Here is a 19,253-nt window from a genome sequence, read left to right on the forward strand (position 1 = left end):
GTGTTTTCATTTTGGATGGTGCTGTCTGTGAGTTTTGCAGCCTGAATGGTCCTTCCATCATGGAGTCAGTTGTGCTAAGGTCTGGGGGCTTGTTACACGACCATCATGCAGAACTTACATCTGAGAACTCTCTCCCGAGAATTCCCACCACAGTTGAGAAGAGAGCAAGCCTCTCTGACTAACCTTCTCAGACTGAACTCCACAGCAAAGACCTCACGTTGGAGGGGAGGGGCGGTGAGTTGGGCTTTCACCTATGAACCTGATGATGCCCACGTTACTGGAAATGAGGCAGAAAACTGCAAAGAGCCAAGTGTGTGAAGAGAAAAGAGGCCAGACAACACCGGATCTCATTTGTAAGAGAGAGGCCACTTGATCTCTCAGTGAGTCCATTATAGACTTGATAACAGCCTTCTAAAAATAAGGTGTAAACTACTAGCTGCTAATTAAAACTGCAAAATGCTTGCACTAAGCACTTTACATGGGCTTGCATCCCAAGGGCATTTATAAACAGGAGCCTTGGGGATGTAATTCTTCCTGGGACCTGAAGGTGATGTTCTTCCGACTCTTCCTGATAGTGACATGTGGCAGGGATGGCTCCTCTGTTTCATTTCATTAACAGTTTCCTTTTTTTGTTTTTAAAAGGTGACTTTTTAAATTCTGTTTTATTCTTATGTGCATGGGTGCTTTGCCTGTATGTATGTCTATGCGCCATGTGTGTGCAGCATCCAAGATCAGAAGAGAGAACTGGATTCACGGAACTGGAGCTACAGATGATTGGGAGCTGCCATGTGGGGCTAGATTCAAACCCCGGTTATCTGGAAAAGCAGCCAGTGCTCTTCCCACTGAACTCTCCTGTCCATCATTATCACTTACTTCTTTAATGTTACCGTTGTAGTTTGTGTGTTTAACCTTCTGATTGTGTTATTATATAGTGGATTTTATCACAGTGCTCCATTGTTCTATCATAGTGCTCCATTGTTCTATCAGTGCTCCACTGATCTATTACAGTGCTCTATTGTTCTATCCCAGTTCTACATTGTGGCATCACAGTGCTCCATTATGCCATCACAGTGCTCCATGTGACATCACAGTTCTCTAATGTGACATCACAGTGCTCCATTGTGACATCAAAGCGCTCCATTGTGATCTCACAGCACTCCATTGTGACATCACAGTTCTCCATTATGCCATCACAGTTCTCCAATGTGACATCATAGTGCTCCATTATGACATCACAGCACTCCATTGTGACATCATAGCACTCCATTGTGACATCATAGCACTCCATTGTGATATCACAGTTCTCCAATGTGACATCATAATGCTCCATTGACACCACAGTTCTCCAATGTGACATCACAGTGCTCCATTGTGACATCATAGTGCTCCAATGTGACATCATAGAGCTCCATTGTGACATCATAGTGCTCCATTGTGATATCACAGTTCTCCATTATGCCATCACAGTGCTCCATTGTGACATCACAGTGCTCCAATGTGATATCACAGTGTTCCATTGTGACATCACAGTGCTCCATTGTGATATCACAGTGCTCCATTATGCCATCACAGCACTCATTGTGACATCATAGCACTCCATTGTGACATCACAGCACTCCATTGTGACATCACAGCACTCCATTGTGACATCACAGCACTCCATTGTGACATCATAGCACTCCATTGTGACATCACAGTTCTCCAATGTGACATTATAGTGCTCCATTGTGACATCACAGTGCTCCATTATGACATCACAGTTCTCCAATGTGACATCACAGTGCTCCATTGTGACATCATAGTGCTCCAATGTGACATCATAGAGCTCCATTGTGACATCACAGTGCTCCATTGTGATATCACAGTTCTCCATTATGCCATCACAGTGCTCCATTATGACATCACAGTGCTCCAATGTGATATCACAGTGCTCCATTGTGACATCACAGTGCTCCATTGTGATATCACAGTGCTCCATTATGCCATCACAGCACTCATTGTGACATCATAGCACTCCATTGTGACATCACAGTTCTCCAATGTGACATCACAGCACTCCATTGTGACATCACAGCACTCCATTGTGACATCACAGCACTCCATTGTGACATCACAGCACTCCATTGTGACATCATAGCACTCCATTGTGACATCACAGTTCTCCAATGTGACATTATAGTGCTCCATTGTGACATCATAGTGCTCCATTGTGATATCACAGTTCTCCATTGTGACATCACAGTGCTCCATTGTGACATCACAATTCTCCAATGTGACATCACAGTGTTCCATTGTGACATCACAGTTCTCCAATGTGATATCACAGTGCTCCACTGTGATATCATAGTGCTCCATTGTGACATCACAGTTCTCCATTGTGACATCACAGAGATCCTTCTGTTTCCATCTGCTCAGCGTGGGGTTATAGGTACACCCCACACCCAAGTTTTCACACAGGTTTGGAGGCTCAGACTCAAGCTATCATGCCTGTATGGCCAACACCTTATCAAATGAGCCATCTCCCAATCCCATCATCACTTCATTTTGGAGACAGGGTCTTACTACATGGCCCTGCCTGTCCTGGAACTCATTATGTAGACCAGGCTGGCCTCAAACTCACAAAGACCCACCTGCCTCTGCCTCCTGAGGGCTGGATTAGAGGTGTGTTGTCCCCATGACTGGGTTGTCAACTTTTTAAAAGAGGTACCAGAAATAAACTTAATAAAATAGGATTCAGAAATGGAGAGATGGTCCAGTGGTTAGGAGTGCTTGCTGTTCTTCCAGAAGACCTCAGTTTCCAGAGCCATGCTGAATGGCTCATAGCTCCCTGTAACTCCAGGTCTGGAGATAAGGGGCCTCTGGCCTCTGCAGGCACTGGCACTCATGTGCACATACCCCACACAGGGACACACATACACATAATTTAAAAAAGTTTATTTAAAAAACAAAACAAAATACTACCAGGATTTTAAAACCAGAAAATGAAGACCAGGAGACAAAAGCTCTTTTGACAATTAGCCTGGTTTTACACATAAAAAAAAAAAAGAAAAAAAGAAAAAGCAAACAGAAAACCAGACCCCAAGGCTTTGGAGGCATTATACTTTATGTTATATCATTTGTTCTCACAATTGCCCAGAGCACACAAATTCTGCACGGATCCCATGGTTACAATTAATTTATTTATGGAAGTATCTTTTCAATAAAGATGCCTGGCCCAAAAGAAGGCAACATCCAAAACACACACCCAAGCCCATTTTGGAGGCTCTTGTACAGGAAGCAGGCTGGTCGTGGTCTGCCCAGAATTCCGTAGTAATGATGGCTTACCTCCAAAATTTCCCGGACTTTTCTGGAATGTTCTACACAATCCAGAAGCAAGACAAATCAAGAAGCAATTGTCCAGTGATTGGGAATATATTTATCACATGTTATCTATGCACAATGCAGGGATGAAAGTGTATTAGGGGAAACAAAAGCTGAACAAAATCTTGCTGAAACATAATTGACAATCTGCATGAAGTCACAAGACCACAGAAATGCTTCTGGTCACACCTCAGCATCTGCTAGGTACTTAAGCACAAAATCTAAATTTCAGTTCTTGATTATGTTTAAAAACTTTTCACTGTTAAAATACTAGAGAAACATGAAGAGACATCGTGTCGAACCCCTCTACCTGCAGGCCATTCGCTCTGTTTACACCTCGCTCTGCTTCCTCACCAGGAACCGAGTGATGTCTGATCCGTGCTTTGATGCCAGGGAGCGTCGTCTCGCCTGACTCCTTTCCTTGGCTTGTCGGGCAGTTCTCTAGAAGTCAGCAAATGCAAGGTGCAGGTCAGGGAAAGACTGTGCTGCAGTCTGGAAAATGTGCATTATCCACATGTGCAGGGTTTAACCCCGAGGAGGTGCTCCATGCCACGGGTGGAGTCTGGCAGCACTGGCAAGTGCCCTGAGATCCTGAATTTACTGGTCTCCGGAGAAAACAGTTTTTTTTTTTTTTTTCGAGACAGTGTCTCTCTGTGTAGCTTTGGTGCCTTTCCTAGAACTCACTTGGTAGCCCAGGCTGGCCTCAAACTCACCGAGATCCACCTGGCTCTGCTTCCCGTGTGCTGGGATTAAAGGCGTGGGCCACCATCGCCAGGCGAGAAAACGTATTCTTGTGGAGAATGTCTCACTGCCCAGTAGACTACGAATCCTGCGTTTGGGAACTAAGAGAAGCCATGCATCTCCTCATCTTAGTGGGTGCTTATAACACATCTAAAAATCCCCAGCATTCAGTGGGTAAAAAGTTTGTCCTCTTCTTATTATCTGGGCCCAGCTCAGAAAATTCATTCCCAACTCAATACTTAGACACTGTAGAAAGTCCAATGGGATAGAATCAATTCTTCTGCTAAATCTAAGTAAAAATTTTCACGAGAATCCAACAAACAAACAAACACAGGAGAGATGGCATTCCTTTTGGTGATGTCTTTATTCCTTTAGCTACATAGCCAACCCCACACTCACTAAGTAGCGAGAATGGCTTGGACTCTTTTTTGTGGTGGTGGTTGTTGTTGAGATGGGCTCTCACTGTCTAGCTCTGGCTGTCCCGGAGCTTACTATATAGACCAGGCTGGCCCTGAACTCAGAGATCCACCTGCCTCTCCAGTGCTGTGCTACCATGTCTGGCTGACCTAGAACTTTTTTTTCCCTAGACAGAGTCTCTGTGTAGCTCTGCTGTCCTGGAACTCGCTCTGTAGACCAGGCTGGCCTCACTCTTGATCCCCCTGCTTCTGCCTCCTTCTGTACTAACACACCCAGTTTGTGTGGTGTGGGATGGAACCCAGGCCCTCATGTGTGTTCAGTGACTGCTCTCCCCACTGAGCAGCATCCTCTGCCCAGAGAGTGAATTAAGAGGGTCCCAGGGTCCTCGCGTCTGTGACTACAAACTGCCACAGAGCCAAGAGTCAGAACGACGAAAGAAGCAGCGTGCGTGCGTTCCGCTCCGAGGTGGGGCTCGCCCAGCCTCGCCCACCTGTGCAGCCCCCCAGGAACGTGTCACTCACCTCCCTGTGGCACACTGTGCAGAGTGTCTGCAGGTTGTCCAGGGAGCACTGTCCTCCCCCCTCATACACCGGCTTGATGTGATCCGCCTGCCAGAAGTGGCCTTCTCCCGGGTCCCTCAGCATTTCATTTAGCTGCAGGAAGAACACACGATCAGCAGCTCTCCAGATTTGCTCCAGGAACTGTGGGCTGTGCACTTTGCGATCCCTTCATACAGCAAAGTCACAGGGAGAAACACATTAGGATGCCTCGTAGAGCTTTTGTTGTGAGTAGAAACCCCCACAAAATGCTAGGTTAGCAATTTGAAAGCAATAAAATGTCTTTCTAAAAGAGTTTTCCCCCCCTAACATATTTGGAAAACCTTATAACCAAATATACGATACCAAGGCTCCTGACAGTTGAGGGGAAAATGGTTGTTTTTTGACCTTTTAAGTTGCTTTATATATTTATGAAACCAAAAGCGACAGAGTAAGAACAGATTGGAAATTAATAACTAAGTAACCGTTCATTGTTGACCTAAACACATTTGTTCCTATATCAATAGCAGGTTAACCTAGCCTCCACAATGTTGTGTTTGCTTTTATTTTCTAGGTAAGACCTCTTGTATCCCGTCTGGTATCAAACTAATCATGTAGCCAAGTATGACCTTGAACTCCTGGCCCTCCTCTTCCACCTCCACGCGCTGGACTTCCAGCATGCAGCACCATGCTGGGTTTATGCAGTGCTGGAACTAGAACCAGGCTTCCCTGTGTGCTAGGCAACCTCTCTACTAACTGAGTCGCATCCCCAGCTCTGGCCAGAACTTGGTTATTTACCAGACAGTTTCCCAGCTTCCATGGACTGGCATGGCAGGAAATCTCCACAACAAACTTCTGTACCTTGCATAGTTGGAATATGTGCATATTTGGAGCTACTTCAAACAGCCAGCATCTAGGCCAGTCTACACACACATCGATCCCCTATGCTAAAATGAGATCCATCTGACCATTTTACCTGAGATAGTAAAAGCAGCATGCACTAGGGTACTGCAACTGTTTAAACATCAGAGATTAGTATGTAAGATGTTTTTATTTTTTTAGTCTTGGATAAGAAAGAAATTATAATTAATTTCATGAATGCTGGCCATAGGAACCCATGATTATTTCAATCTAAAGCAGAAAGAAACACAGCCAGAGGCATCATAGTCCTGACCTCAGAGTGACAAAGACAGTAGTATACTGTGGCACAAACCAGACACATAGACCAGTGGAACACAACAGAGGACCCAGAAACAGACCCATACAACCAAGGACCCCTAATGTTTGACAAAGGTGTTGTGGTGGTTTGAATAGGAATGGCCCCCAAAGACTCATGTGTTTGAATACTTGGCCCATAGGGAGTGGCATCGTTAGGAGGTGTGGCTTCCTTGGAATGAGGGTGGCCTTGTTGGAGAAAGGCTTTGAGGTCTCCTATGCTCAAGCTATGCCCAGTGTGGCACATAGTCTCCTTCTGCCTGCAGATCAAGATGTAGGACTCTGAGCTTCTTCTCCAGTACCATGTCTGCCTACACACCACCATGTTTCCTGCCCTGACAATAATGAACTAAACTTCTGAACTATAAGCCAGCCCCAATTAAATGTTTTCCTTTATAAGAGTTGCTGTGGTCATGGTGTCTCTTCACAGCAATAGAAATCCTAACTAAGACAGGTGTCAAACATGAACCCTGGAAAAAAGACAACCCATCGAGTAGACGGTGCTGGCCAAACTGGACATTTGTAAGGAAGGCACTTTTAAGGAAGTGTGTAGGGCTCTGGGATGGACCTGTGACCCGACCAATAGTGCCGACCCCCAGGGAGTGAGTTTCCAGACAGCCAGCTGGTGCAGGGAAGTCTGTCCTGGTGATGTCTGTCACTGCCTGCCTCTCTCTCTTCTGTACTCAACTTGCAGCCTTTTGTTAGAAGGAACAGATTGAGTTTTAGAAGTAACTACAAATGTCATTCTAAATGGCATATTCTTAGAAGAAAAGAATCCATTTGGTGCTGCTTTTTGCAGCCAATTCTTTCTCTCTGAGCATCTTTAACTGACAGACTCAATGATCCAGAAGACGTGTCTTTATTTTCCCTGGTAAATGTGCAGCAGATCCCTGGAGACCAGCTTTCAACATGCTGAATTTGCCTCAGGAAAGACTCCTGCTAAGGCTTCTTCCCTCAGCCCTCCTGGGTGTGGTGTCTACCATGTGACTGCTACGTTCCTAGACAGGTCACTTTCAAGATGATCCTGAGTCATTTCAGCACTCAGCTTCAGGAAGCCCGCATGCCTGGGCAGCAGGCAGTATGGGAGCTTGACTGACATTCCTCTGAAGAGTGCAGCTTCTCCCTCATCAGTTAGAGCAAGGGGAATCTCAGGAATCGTGTTAGAGAAACATGTGTTTCTCTAGATCCAAGAGCTACATTAATTCATCTTTTAGAAATGAATGTTAGCTAACTAGTTCTATCATAATGTACCAGGGAAATTAAAACATATAAAAATTTTAAAATAATTAATTAAATAATTAATTAATTTTAGACAGGGTCTCACTATGTAGCCCTGGCTGTCCTGGAACTCACTCTGCAGACCAGGCTGGCCTGGAACTTGGCAGAGATCCTCTTGCCTCTGCCTCCCAAGTGCTGGGATTAAAGGCATGTGCCACCATACCTGGTTAAAAATGTATAGTTTGTTTAGCTGACAGGAATTCATTGGATATTTCAGTGGGTAGAGATTGCTTGAGTGATCCTTTTTTGATTAAGCACACCACAAAACGAAATATTTTCCTTTAGTTGGAAACTTAGAACAGTTTTTGTAAGATGAGACTTCTGATTGTGCTTTGGGAAGCTAAGCGATTATTGGTGAGTGTGCTAGGCACAATAACTGGCCATAAACTTTTACTAAAACTGTATTATACAATGGACACACACACAGCCTTCTCATTGTGAGCTGCATTTTGGGGTTCCCCTGTAAGCCCCATCCTAACATACTGATACCCTGGAAGTAGCTCAGTGTCTGTCTGCAGGCCACTCACCACCACGTGACCTCTGCAAACAGAATCAGAATCCAAGCACACCCTAGACCATACGGCCACTACCCAGGAAGCTGCTGGGTCAGGAAAACATGTCAGGGGACACCGTGTGGATCGGTGAGACACAGAGTGAAGGAGACTCCAGGGAAATGATCCCGTTTCCTTCCCCATCGATGGTATGAAAAGGGAAGGGTGCTGGAGATCCATCAAAGAAACCAGCATTCCTACCAGAAAGAAGACAACGGATTTCCATCCTAATCTGAACAAAGTAAACGAGACGGTCTTGAGACGCCAACATGCACTTCTATAATGGAGGAATTCTGATTCTGTTAGTCATGTGCACCGTGATTATACTGTAAAACAGGAAGAGCTGAGGGAAGAGGGGGGAGGGAAGGCTGAGGACGAGGGACGGGCAGGGTGAGAGGCAAAAAGGCGGGAAGGAAGGAGCCAGAAAGGACGGAGGGAGGAAGGGGAGAGAAGGAGAGAAGGAGAAAGAAAGAGAGAGAGAGAGAGAGAGAGAGAGAGAGGGAGGGAGGGAGGGAGGGAGGGAGGGAGGGAGGGAGGGAGGGAGAGAGAGAGAGAGAGAGAGAGAGAGAGAAAGAAAGAAAGAAAGAAAGAAAGAAAGAAAGAAAGAAAGAAAGAAAGAAAGAAAAAAGAAAGGGGAAGGAGGGGGAGGGCGGGTGGGAGGGGAGTTCAGGAGTGGAGAGAAGGGAGCGGGCAGGCATTACCCACGAGAAGCACAAGGAAGACGGCAGAGGGAAGCCAACAACGCGGTGAGTGCGGACGCTGTGGTTCGTATCCTCTCCCTTCGTACGTGTTTTAACAAGGTTAGAAACTGACCGCACCACTGCCCTGACAGGCCACGACGACGTACCTGCTCCAATGGGAGCTTCGCAGTCCAGGCAGCATCTAGAAGATTCTTCCTCTGACTTTTAGGGGCATCTCTCACTCGCAGAAAGAGTTCCTGGGCATTCACACCGCACAGCTGACACACACCATGTTCTACAGCAAACACCTGGGCTCTCAGGAAGCCGTTATTGGATCGGATCCAGAATTCCTCCTGACATTTCAGGGAGCAGAACCGTGAGTCCCAGGCGCTGGCTTTGGACCCCTGCTCAGCCTGGCAGGTGGGATGCTGGCAGCGGAGACAGAGCGGCCTGCCTTCCTTATCCACAGCCTGGATGTAGCCTTTGGATGGGGATGGCTCCACAGTGAGATCAGCTGGGCCGGGGTTCAGAGACGGGACGCAGGCTCTGTCAAGCTCTCTACAACTGAACAAAAGACCGTGGAGGTAAGCAGTGAAGCTGGGCCACTGCTCTGTAGAGAGGCCTCAGACCTGGTGTTCAGTCAGGAGGCGAAAGAGCGGTGGTCAGGACCCCAAAGTCTAGCCAACTTGAGAAAAGCCATGCCACCAAAGTGAATCTGACACAAGCAGCCTCTTTGAGGCACTGAAGTGCCCCCGCCCCCAGCACCTCCAGACATCAGATGATGCTGGACAATGAGATCTATTGAAATGCCCATTCAAACTAACGTGAAAGCTCCAGAACCCTAGTGGATACGCTGAGACTCACTCAGCGGCCTATACACCTCCTCAGCCTCAGGGCACTATGGAGTGAATCTTCCTGGTTTTTTGCTGCCTTACAAGGTCAGAATGACAGGGATTAGAACAGAACACTTGCTAAATACTGGGTTTCTCCAGGTAAACTCCAAGTTGATCAGATAACAGATAGAAGTGAAACACAGCAGGACACACGCTCACTTGATCAGGATCCCCACCGTCCAGGCTGATATGACTGGAACAGTGCCAGGCTGGCAGAGAGTTTGTAGGACTGAGATCAGGTCTCCTGGCATCTTTACTCAGGCTTGGGGCAGGTCACATAGGCTCCTGGCTTTGGGTATTCCTCAACTCTGAGCTCATGGACCTATGAGGGTTGTCAGAAGGTCTAAAAAGCTATTAAATCATGACACTGTTTTGTGACCTCTAAAGTGGTCACACCATGGGGGCTGTTATCACAGAAACTGGTGCATAAGTCTGAAGCAGTACTCTTTCCTATTTCTAGGTGTCATGGGGCACTTACTTTGAAGAAGGGTCCTGCGGCCTGGGCTCCCTGGTGATCAGACGGATGTGGCCCCCATCAGTTTTCACCTTGGTCATGGAGGCCATGGCAACATCTTCTTTAGTGATGTATCTGGAACAGTTAGATGTTAAATAGATTTTTCTCACATAGGAGTGTCTGGAGGAGGAAGAGACATTGCTAGTGTGTAGCCACTGATGAGGTGTCCATGCGCCAGTGACTACATCAGTCATGCTCATGTCAGCAACCCTGAGTAGGTTCATAGGTCACACACAGGTGTGGATGCAGAAGACAGACGAGTTGGGAAGAGGAAGGAGGTCAGTGGGAGTGGGAAGGGGACCGGAGAGGGTGATGGGGGGTGAGAATGAACAAATGTATTGTCTGCATTGTATACATGTGTGAAAATGTCACAATGAAACCCACTAGTATGTGCAAATAATCTATAGTAATAAAACAAAAAAAGAAAAAAGAGTTTCTATATACTTTTCTGTTTTGAGTTCCACTTTGTAGTCCTGGCTGGCCTGGAACTCCCTATGTAGACCAAACTGGCCTTGAAATCAGAGATGTGCTTGGCCCTGCTTCTGAAGTGCTGGTATTAAAAATATGCACTACCAGCCAGGCGTTGGTGGTGCACGCCTTTAATTGTCAACTAGACACAGTCTAGAATTATTTGAGAGGAAGGCCTGGTTGAGGAATTGCCTAGATCTGCCTGGCCTGTGGGAGTGTCCGTGGGGGATGGTTTTGATAGGCCATGGGTGTAGGAGGTCCCAGCCCACTGTGGGCAGTCCCACATCGTACAGGAAAGCCAGCATGCACACAGGAGCCAGAACGCTGACCAGCAAGAGCAGCGAACCTCCATGGTTCCTGCCCCTCAGTTCCTGCCTCACGTTCCCAGCCTCCCTCCCTCACTGATGGAGTGTGACCTGCAACTATAAGCCGGACAAATCCTTTCCTGTTCAAGTTACCACTGGTCAGAGTATTCTACTGTAGCAAGAAAACTAGAATACACAATTTTTCAAAATCTGGGGGAAGGAAAGAGTGGCTGCGGGCCTTAGAAATGATCAAATACACGGCCGGCCGACAGTCTTAAGGAAACTGCCTTCAAGCTGCACAGAAACTTTCCAAGTGTGCCCCTGCTCTTCTGAACTCAACACCTCTGCCAGCTACAACACCGGAAAGCTTTTGTGCAAAGTGATGCTTTTAGTGAACTGAGTTCAACTGGATCTCCCATAAGCTGGAGGCTACTGCCCCTGAACTTGCCACAGCCTCAGCAGAACTGATTTACTTTCTATTTACCTCCAGTGTCTAAACCAGGTGTGTTACTGCTAGTGTGTGAGAGGCTCTGGCTCCCACGTCAGTTAGTGGCATTGTTGTGCTAGTGAAAATGCAATGACGCAATTAATTTTTTCTAATTAGCATGGCCCAGTTTCTATGCTATTACCCTTATTATGGATATTTTAAGTTCCACATGAATTTAAACATGAACTTCTTCATGCTCAGCTTTTTGTTTTGTAACATGGGTGATGGGGTTTTGAACACTGGCCTTCATGCTTGCAGAGCAAGTTCTCTTGACTCACTGAACCATCTGCCCAGCCCCACATTCCTTGTAATGGTTCCAGGCCTCTCTACCATGTGGAGGATAAACCGATGTATGATAATCTGTGTACCCAGTTTCTGATTAGTGGGCTGTTGGGCGACAGCATACATTTATACCCACCACATTTAAAAATGCTCTAGACTCTAGGGAGGACACGAGTCTCTTAAAACACTTTGGTTTATGTGTACAGCTGTTTTGCCTGCACACACATCTGTGCACCACGTGTGTGACTAGTGCATGTTGGAGTCAGAAGAGAGCATCCGATTTCCTGGAGCTGGAGTTATACACAGGCTGTTCTGAGCTGCCGTGTGGGCGCTGGAATTGAACCCGGGTCCTCTGGAAGAGCAGCCAGTACTCCTAACCCCTGAGCCACTCTCCAGCCTCCACTGTATTTTTTACACACGAACTGTATATATAGGGATTACAGTGACAGCTTAGGGGTTAAAGTGCTTGATGAGCAAGTGTGGGAACCAGGGTTTGGATGCCCAAGAACCCATGTAAACGCCAGATGGGTGGCATCCCACCTGTAGCTCTGCCTCAGAAGCTTGCCATATAGGGAAGCTCTGGGTTTCAGAGACGTGCCTCAATGAATAAAGTGGAAAAGCAATTGAGGATGATTCTTGACATCTCCACATGCACACACACACACATGTGCACATGCACCCCCCCCACACACACACAAAAAATGGAAACACATACACACATGTGCACATGCACCCCCCCACAAACAAAATGGAAACACATACACACATGTGCACATGTACCCCCCTACAAAATGGAAACACATACATATATACTACATCCCCAGAACTAGAATCTCTAGGTTAAAAGTCTGGGCTGCTTTGAGCTGGGCACAGTGCCACATGCCTTTAGTTGCAGCACTTAGGAGAGGCAGAGGCAGGTGGATCTCTGTTAGAGGACAGCCAGAGAATACAGTGAGACCCTGTCTTGGAAAAAGAAAAACGACCAAAGTCTTGGCTGCTTTATGTGTGGGTCTCCTCTGCAATGCAGCAGTACAGCACTCCATCAGCAGAGAATACTCATCTCCTCACATTTTCACTAGCACAGCAAAGCCACTAAGAATAACACGGTTGGAGGCACCTGGAACCCCAGTGCTCCTGTGGTGTGGTGTGAGGCAGAGACACAGACCCTGGGAGTTTCTGGGCCATCCAGTCAGTATGGCCAACGATGAACAAGAAGAGACTGTCTCAAGCGAGGCAGAAGGCAGGGACCAACACCCCAGGTTGTACTCTGATCTCCACATGTGTGCCATGGCATGCACACACCACACTCACACAAGAATATGTGCACACACTCACAGACACACACATCTCTGCTAGCTGGTTATAGTATCACAGGCCTGTAATCTTGGTACTTATGAAGCAGAGGCAGGGGAATGGAGGCGTTCAAGGCCAGCCTGGGCTACAGAAACAAAGAACACCAACCCTCTGCTAACAGCTGTCCGTCTGTAGCCTAAAGTTGCACTTTTCTGTGAGTCTGCACAGGAGAAACTTTTTATACGTTTATACGTGTACTTACGTCTGTCTCTTAAAGCAAAGATTAGGTTAATTCACAGTGAATTACCCTGTCCTTTTAGCCCCCAAGCCTCCTCCTTGGCCTCCATCCCCCAACTGCTTTATTCCCGACAAAAGCCTTTTGCCAACACATTTCTGAGGGTTCCAAATGAGCTCAAACTCCCTCAACTTTGCAGAGTAGGGGCTATGAAGCCTGACCCACATTGGTCAATGGGTAATGGGTCAGACACTTGATTCAGTGATCTCAGAGGTGCTAAGACATCTAGTCAGAGACTTAAAAACTGAAAACAATCACTTGCTTTCATATAAAAGGTTTAAACATAAGTTTTTAGAAATGACAAGAAAAAGATTGACTACAAAGGAGGGAATTGACACCTTTTAATTTTTTCATATTTCATTGTGGTTTGCAGACATTCAAGAAAGTATGCCAGCTCAAAAAGGGATTATGGGCCAGGCGTTGGTGGTGCACGCCTTTAATTCTAGCACTTGGGAGGCAGAGGCAGGCAGATCTCTGTGAGTTCAAGGCCAGCCTGGTCTACAGAGCGAGACCCAGGACAGGCACCAAAACTACACAGAGAAACCCTGTCTTGAAAAAAACAAAACAAGGATTATGGTAAATCTCAATTTTGTCAAACAGAAAAGGAAGAAGCATGTGCTTTGGAAAGTAGCTCACAGTGATGGGTATAATCCCAGGCTGCTGACCGGCTGCTGGAGGACCTGCATGACAGGGCTGCTACTCACTCAGGCCTGGTCACTGAGAAGTGGAACTCATTCGGAACCGACGCAGTAGTTGCTGGTCTTGGTCATTCCCAGTCACCCGGACTGAGTGACCTGGAAGCCGGCTGCAAGGCCTCAGCTTGGATAAGGCCGGTCACTGCTGGGGCTGTTTGCTGGGGCCTAATCTCTGGGGACCTAATCATTTGTTCAGGAGTCCCAAAACTGAGTTCCTATGTCTTGTTTGTTGTTGCTCTTCTTGAGACATTGTGTGTGTGTGTGTGTGTGTGTGTGTGTGTGTGTGTGTGTGTGTGTACACGTGTGATTCTGTATCTGAGGGTCCTTGAGACATTGTGTGTGTGTGCGTGTACACGTGTGATTCTGTATCTGCGGGTCCACATGCATGTGGAGGCCAAGGGTTGTCACGTGTCTTGCTGGGTCACTTTCCACTTTACCAAAACAGGGTCTCTTGCTGCATCTGGAGTTCACTAGTTTGGCTGGTCCTGCTAGTCAACTTGCCCAAAGGAGCCCTGTCTGCGTCCTGAGTTGACTGCTGGGACAACTCAGCTTCTATGTGGGTGCTGGGGTAATGAACCCTGGTCCTCATACAAGCGATGTACACACTGAGCCATGTCTCCAGCCTGACATTTCATATTTTAAGAAACGAATCCTCCTTGTGCATGCCTACGGTGTGAAGTGTGATGCCTCTCCCTCATGCCCACTGGGCTGAGGGCTTCTAAGAGGCTTCTGGGTTGAATTTCTCTAAGAAATGATCAGGTAGACGGCAAGGGGAGAGAAAGAGACTTGGAGTCTGGTGCTGCCTCCGGCAGAGCTCTGCCACTCCCCCGGTCTTCCACACCTGCTCTGCGGACACACCCTCCCTCCTGCCACTGCCACCCACTGAGGTCCAGCACAGGACCCCAGTGCCGAGCTGCTCCCTCTGCGGCTGCAAAGGTCTACCTGCAAGACTTCCCTTTCTGTGGTCAGTCAGCAAGGTGTCTGGACGAACCCTGGGAACAGCTTTCTTCATTCTCCTCCTTCTGTTCCCACGGCTGACTCCTTAATCAAGGCGATCCCTAGGTGTGTCCTGTAGCTGTGATAATCTAAAAGGCTCCAGACATTTTGACTCCTAGAAACACGCCTGACCCTTAGAGCAGTTATTTCCCACTTCTGGGAACATGGTGCCTGTGGAGGCCAGAGGCGGGAACTAGACCTCCCCGAACTGGAGTTACAGATGGTTGTGAGCTGTTATGTGGGTGCTGGGAACCAAACCCAGGTCCTCGGCAAGAGCAGCCAGTGCACATAAACACTGGACCACCCCTCCAGTCCCTCATTTCCTAAGGCAGATGTAGACTTATGGAGGAAGGTGTCTTGGGTAGGTTTGTCACTCTGTGACTTCCTTCAAAGAAAGAACTTTACTACAGGGCAGCTGGCAACTGCTCCTGGCACTCTTTGGTCCGTGCTGAGAGAACCGGGGTTGAAGATCACAGAGACAGTCACTGAAGCGAGACGCAGATGCTGACAGTGTCACACACAGGTATTAGAAATGGACTTCTGGTGAAGATGGCAGGTGACAGTGAAAATGTGTCACAGTTACCCTTTATTCCAACCACAGACCTGACAGTTACCTTCCTCTTCTGGGAACGGGATGGTGTACTACAATAGGAACAGCCCCCTGCTGCATGGCAGATTAGAGTCCCAGGGCCTGCTCTGTGGCTCTCAGGTGAGAGGTCTCTCTGGTGTAACTGCCCGGGCTTAGTAGGTCACAGGTGCACCAACCTCTCTGTTAATGAGCAGGATTCCCAATAAGCAAAATCCAGACAATCTGATGTCTTCCAGCAGATCTTGTTTTTTTTGTTTTGTTTTGTTTTTTTGAGACAGGGTTTCTCTGTGTAGCTTTGGCACCTTTCCTGGAACTCACTCTGTAGCCCAGGCTGGCCTGCCTCTGCCTCCCAAGTGCTGGGATTAAAGGCCTGTGCCTTAATCTAAGGTCTGCCTGGCTCAGCAGATCTTATTGAATTCACTACATACATAACTATGTTGCTATGAAATGATGTAACTATTATTTTAAGTATAATTCTTTCTCCCTCCCTCCTTCTCTTAAAACAAGGCTTCACATTGCCCAGACTAGCTTTGAACTCCCCATATAGCTGAGAATGACCTTGAATTCCTGATCCTCATTCCTGATTCCTCTGCCTCCTACGGGATGCCATTACAAATGTGTGCCCTGCAACTGGCTTATTCAGTGCTACGAAGGAACCCAGGGCTTGCATATGCCAGGCAAGCACTCTATCTACAAACTACATCCTCAGCATAATTTCTTCAACTTACTGAAATTTCATTAATGGTTCCATGAGGTGCCTCAGATGGCCCATAGAAGCAGCCATGGAAAGCAATATCCTACAAGACGCAAAGGAAAGACCACTGTCACCTTTTAGCACTGTTTCCTTTGGCCTGTTGTCTTGTGATCTCTTCCAAGGCCAGGGCTGGGCTGCAGAACAGTTGTCCACTTTTCCTGATCATCCTCTGCTTCATGGCAGTCAGACTATTCCATTCTCGGACAAACCTCAAAATCTGGTAGAAAAGAAATGACGCGCAGTTAACTGTTCTCCGTGTCCCTTCCTTTGAAAGTCGGGTTGTTTACAACATGAGAAAATCGATGTCTTACAGCACCCCTCAACAGGTTGAGTCCTAAAGTGTGTTGTTCTTCAACTTGATACTACGTTTGTGTTATGAATTGCCTATGCCAAGTTCAATCCAGAGTCTCTAACGGCAGGCACTTCAGCAGCCCAGCACACGCTCTGAACACAGGCGTCCACAGTGAGAATGTGCTCACAGAGAGCAGAACAGGGTAGAAGTATAGACCCCTGAAGCAGCCCGGGAAAGCTGGCCTCAGGGAGGCAGACTCTGTAGGGGCCACAGGGGATGGTGCAACTTCCACGATCACACTGTATTAGAGGTCTCAGACACCACAGGACAAAAGCCAGCAATAAATTGAGGATTATCACAATTGTTCTTTATCAATCTATCTATCAGATTTGGGGATTCTGGGTGTTCAGCCCGTGCCTTCCCTTTGGCAGCACCAAGGGAGATGAGACACCACCTTGGTGAAGCCTGGAGACCTGCAATCCCTCTGCCCAGACAGTGTCTGCCTCCAGGCATCTCCAGCAGAAACCCTGTAACTGTGTGGTCAGTTGGGGTGAGGCTGGCCTGGAAACTACAAACCCCACATCAAGACAGACAGACAGAAGTATTGCTGTCACTGTCACCAGGCACTGGCAACCCTCCCCGCCTGGTCCACCTCACCCACAACAGAAAACCTCCATGCTGGAGGTGGGGAAATGACTCAGTGGGGGAAGCTCGCTGTGCGAGTGTGAGGACCTGACCACAGATCCAGAGCACCCACAGAAGAGCCATCTGTGGTGGCGTGCACCTGAACCCCCAGGACTGGGAAGGCAAGATAGACTCCTGGAACTCACAGGCTAGTCATTCTAACTGAATCAGCAAGCTCTGGGTTTGGAGGGAGGGAGGGAGGGAGAGAGAGAGAGAGAGAGAGAGAGAGAGAGAGAGAGAGAGAGAGAGAGAGAGCGAGCCTGCAATGGATACTCCCTACACATCTACCTACCTACCTACTACTTATCATCTATGTATCTCTATCACTCATATATCTATGTATCTATAACTGCATCTATTCAATCTATCTCATCTATCATCTTCCTGAATCTGAGCATCAGTACTAACTGATACCAAAGACAACAGCTCCCTGCTCCCTCTTCCTACTAGAGGGGTGCAGCTGACCCCCAGCACTGCTTCATTTCCATTAACAGGGTAGTAAAAACAGAAATAAAAGCCCACTACTTTCTTGAAAATGCAAATGGTGGCATGCACGAGGAGGGTGGAGGTTAAGGTCTCCCTGGCAGCTGCCTGGCCTGCAGCTGCAGCAGCCGGGTCACTGGCAATGAGTCCAGAGTCACAGTGTGGTATTACCCTGGCTCTTGGAGTGTGCCAGTGTTAGAATTTAGCCTTAGAAGACAGTGTGATTCTGACAGATGTGTCACAGCTGCTAATCTGGCGGATGAGCGTGAAGAGATGTGAGGATGACTCTGTGCTCAGCAGCCGCGCCAGGTGTGATCACTCAGCAAGGAAACAGATTTATTCTTAGCACCGGTGGAATTAATAGACACTGCCTGGGTGGATAAAAATGCAGCCTGCAACCTGACTCTGCCACAGCCATAAGGTTTGCTTCATTAAACCAAAAATGACGTCTAACATTACTAAAATAGTTTTCTTTCAGATAAATGCAAGTGCATTATTTAGAAGTGTTCTTACCAGTGAGCGACTCTGGTTTAGTTGAAAGCTTGCTGGCAAGTCTTCCCAAAGGTCTAATTTTATATCCAAAGGAATGAAATTACAGCTCATCGGTTTCCCATCCTGATAACAGATGAGGAGACATTGTTAGTGCGATTAATCTGTAGGTACTAGTAACTACTGTATAAGAAAAGTTTAGTCATGATGTAGCATGACCAATCTCCTAAAAAAAACACTAGGAGGCACATTCTAGACAAGGGCGTACCCAACATGAGTCCCCTGCAGAGCTGAGGTGGGGGGCCGAGGCTTTACTCTTGTACCCAGAGTCCCCCAAAAGCCATCAAGAGACCACATCTAATGCAAAAGCAAAGAGTCTTTTTATTGTTGCAAGTTAACCTGGGCCTCTCCATCCCTCTGATGCAGCAGCAGAGCAGGAGAGACCCTGAGTAGCAATGGGGCAAGTTTTTATAGGGGATAAAGCAAGGGGGGGGGGGGTCTTGGGGTCTACAGACTACATAGGAACAGACTCAGGATTGGTTTATGCGAGTGGCAATCATGTTAGTAACTTTTAATTGGCTAGGGTTAGTTGGGGGTTGCAGTTATCCATTTTTGGGCAGGCCTGGACAAGTCCCAGGCTTTGTCCTTGAACTGCCATGGAGGCTGGCTGGCCTAGCACGTGCTGACTGTGGGGGCTGACTCAGTGGCCCAGGCTTGGTACAGCCTATCTCCCTGTCCCTGCTGACAGGGGCATCAGTGATGAATCGTCTTTTGTTCACGACCCTCTCAGAAACTGCTTGCTCAGTCTCAGGAAATGGAAATTGAGGCCTGATCTCCGGGAAAAGACTGAGCGGCCTGCTATGGCGTCTGCTTGGCCCTCTCACTCTGCCTGTACACAGTCCACGCTGTCCGTCGTCAGCAGCCTGGAGGCTGCACTGACTGCCCCGACAGACTTC

General features: G+C 47.5%; 1 protein-coding gene across 3 annotated transcripts in view; it reads right to left on the minus strand.

The window, feature by feature from the left end:
* Nucleotides 1–3,157: 3,157 nt before the first annotated feature.
* Nucleotides 3,158–19,253, minus strand: part of Zranb3 (zinc finger RANBP2-type containing 3) — a 166,812-nt gene continuing 150,716 nt past the window's right edge. For all 3 annotated transcript variants that reach the window (XM_052736812.1, XM_052736810.1, XM_052736813.1), the window contains 6 exons: nucleotides 18,322–18,423; nucleotides 16,424–16,566; nucleotides 10,150–10,260; nucleotides 8,946–9,342; nucleotides 5,040–5,171; nucleotides 3,158–3,801 (listed from right to left, as the gene is read on the minus strand). In XM_052736812.1, the coding sequence (XP_052592772.1) occupies nucleotides 3,691–3,801; nucleotides 5,040–5,171; nucleotides 8,946–9,342; nucleotides 10,150–10,260; nucleotides 16,424–16,566; nucleotides 18,322–18,423 (996 nt within the window). In that variant the 3' untranslated portion in view covers nucleotides 3,158–3,690. The remainder of the gene's footprint in view (nucleotides 3,802–5,039; nucleotides 5,172–8,945; nucleotides 9,343–10,149; nucleotides 10,261–16,423; nucleotides 16,567–18,321; nucleotides 18,424–19,253) is intronic.

This window comes from Peromyscus californicus, unplaced genomic scaffold, assembly GCF_007827085.1.
Source record: "Peromyscus californicus insignis strain IS unplaced genomic scaffold, ASM782708v3 Scaffold_14__1_contigs__length_90479793_seg_2, whole genome shotgun sequence".
Classification (NCBI taxonomy): domain Eukaryota; kingdom Metazoa; phylum Chordata; class Mammalia; order Rodentia; family Cricetidae; genus Peromyscus; species Peromyscus californicus.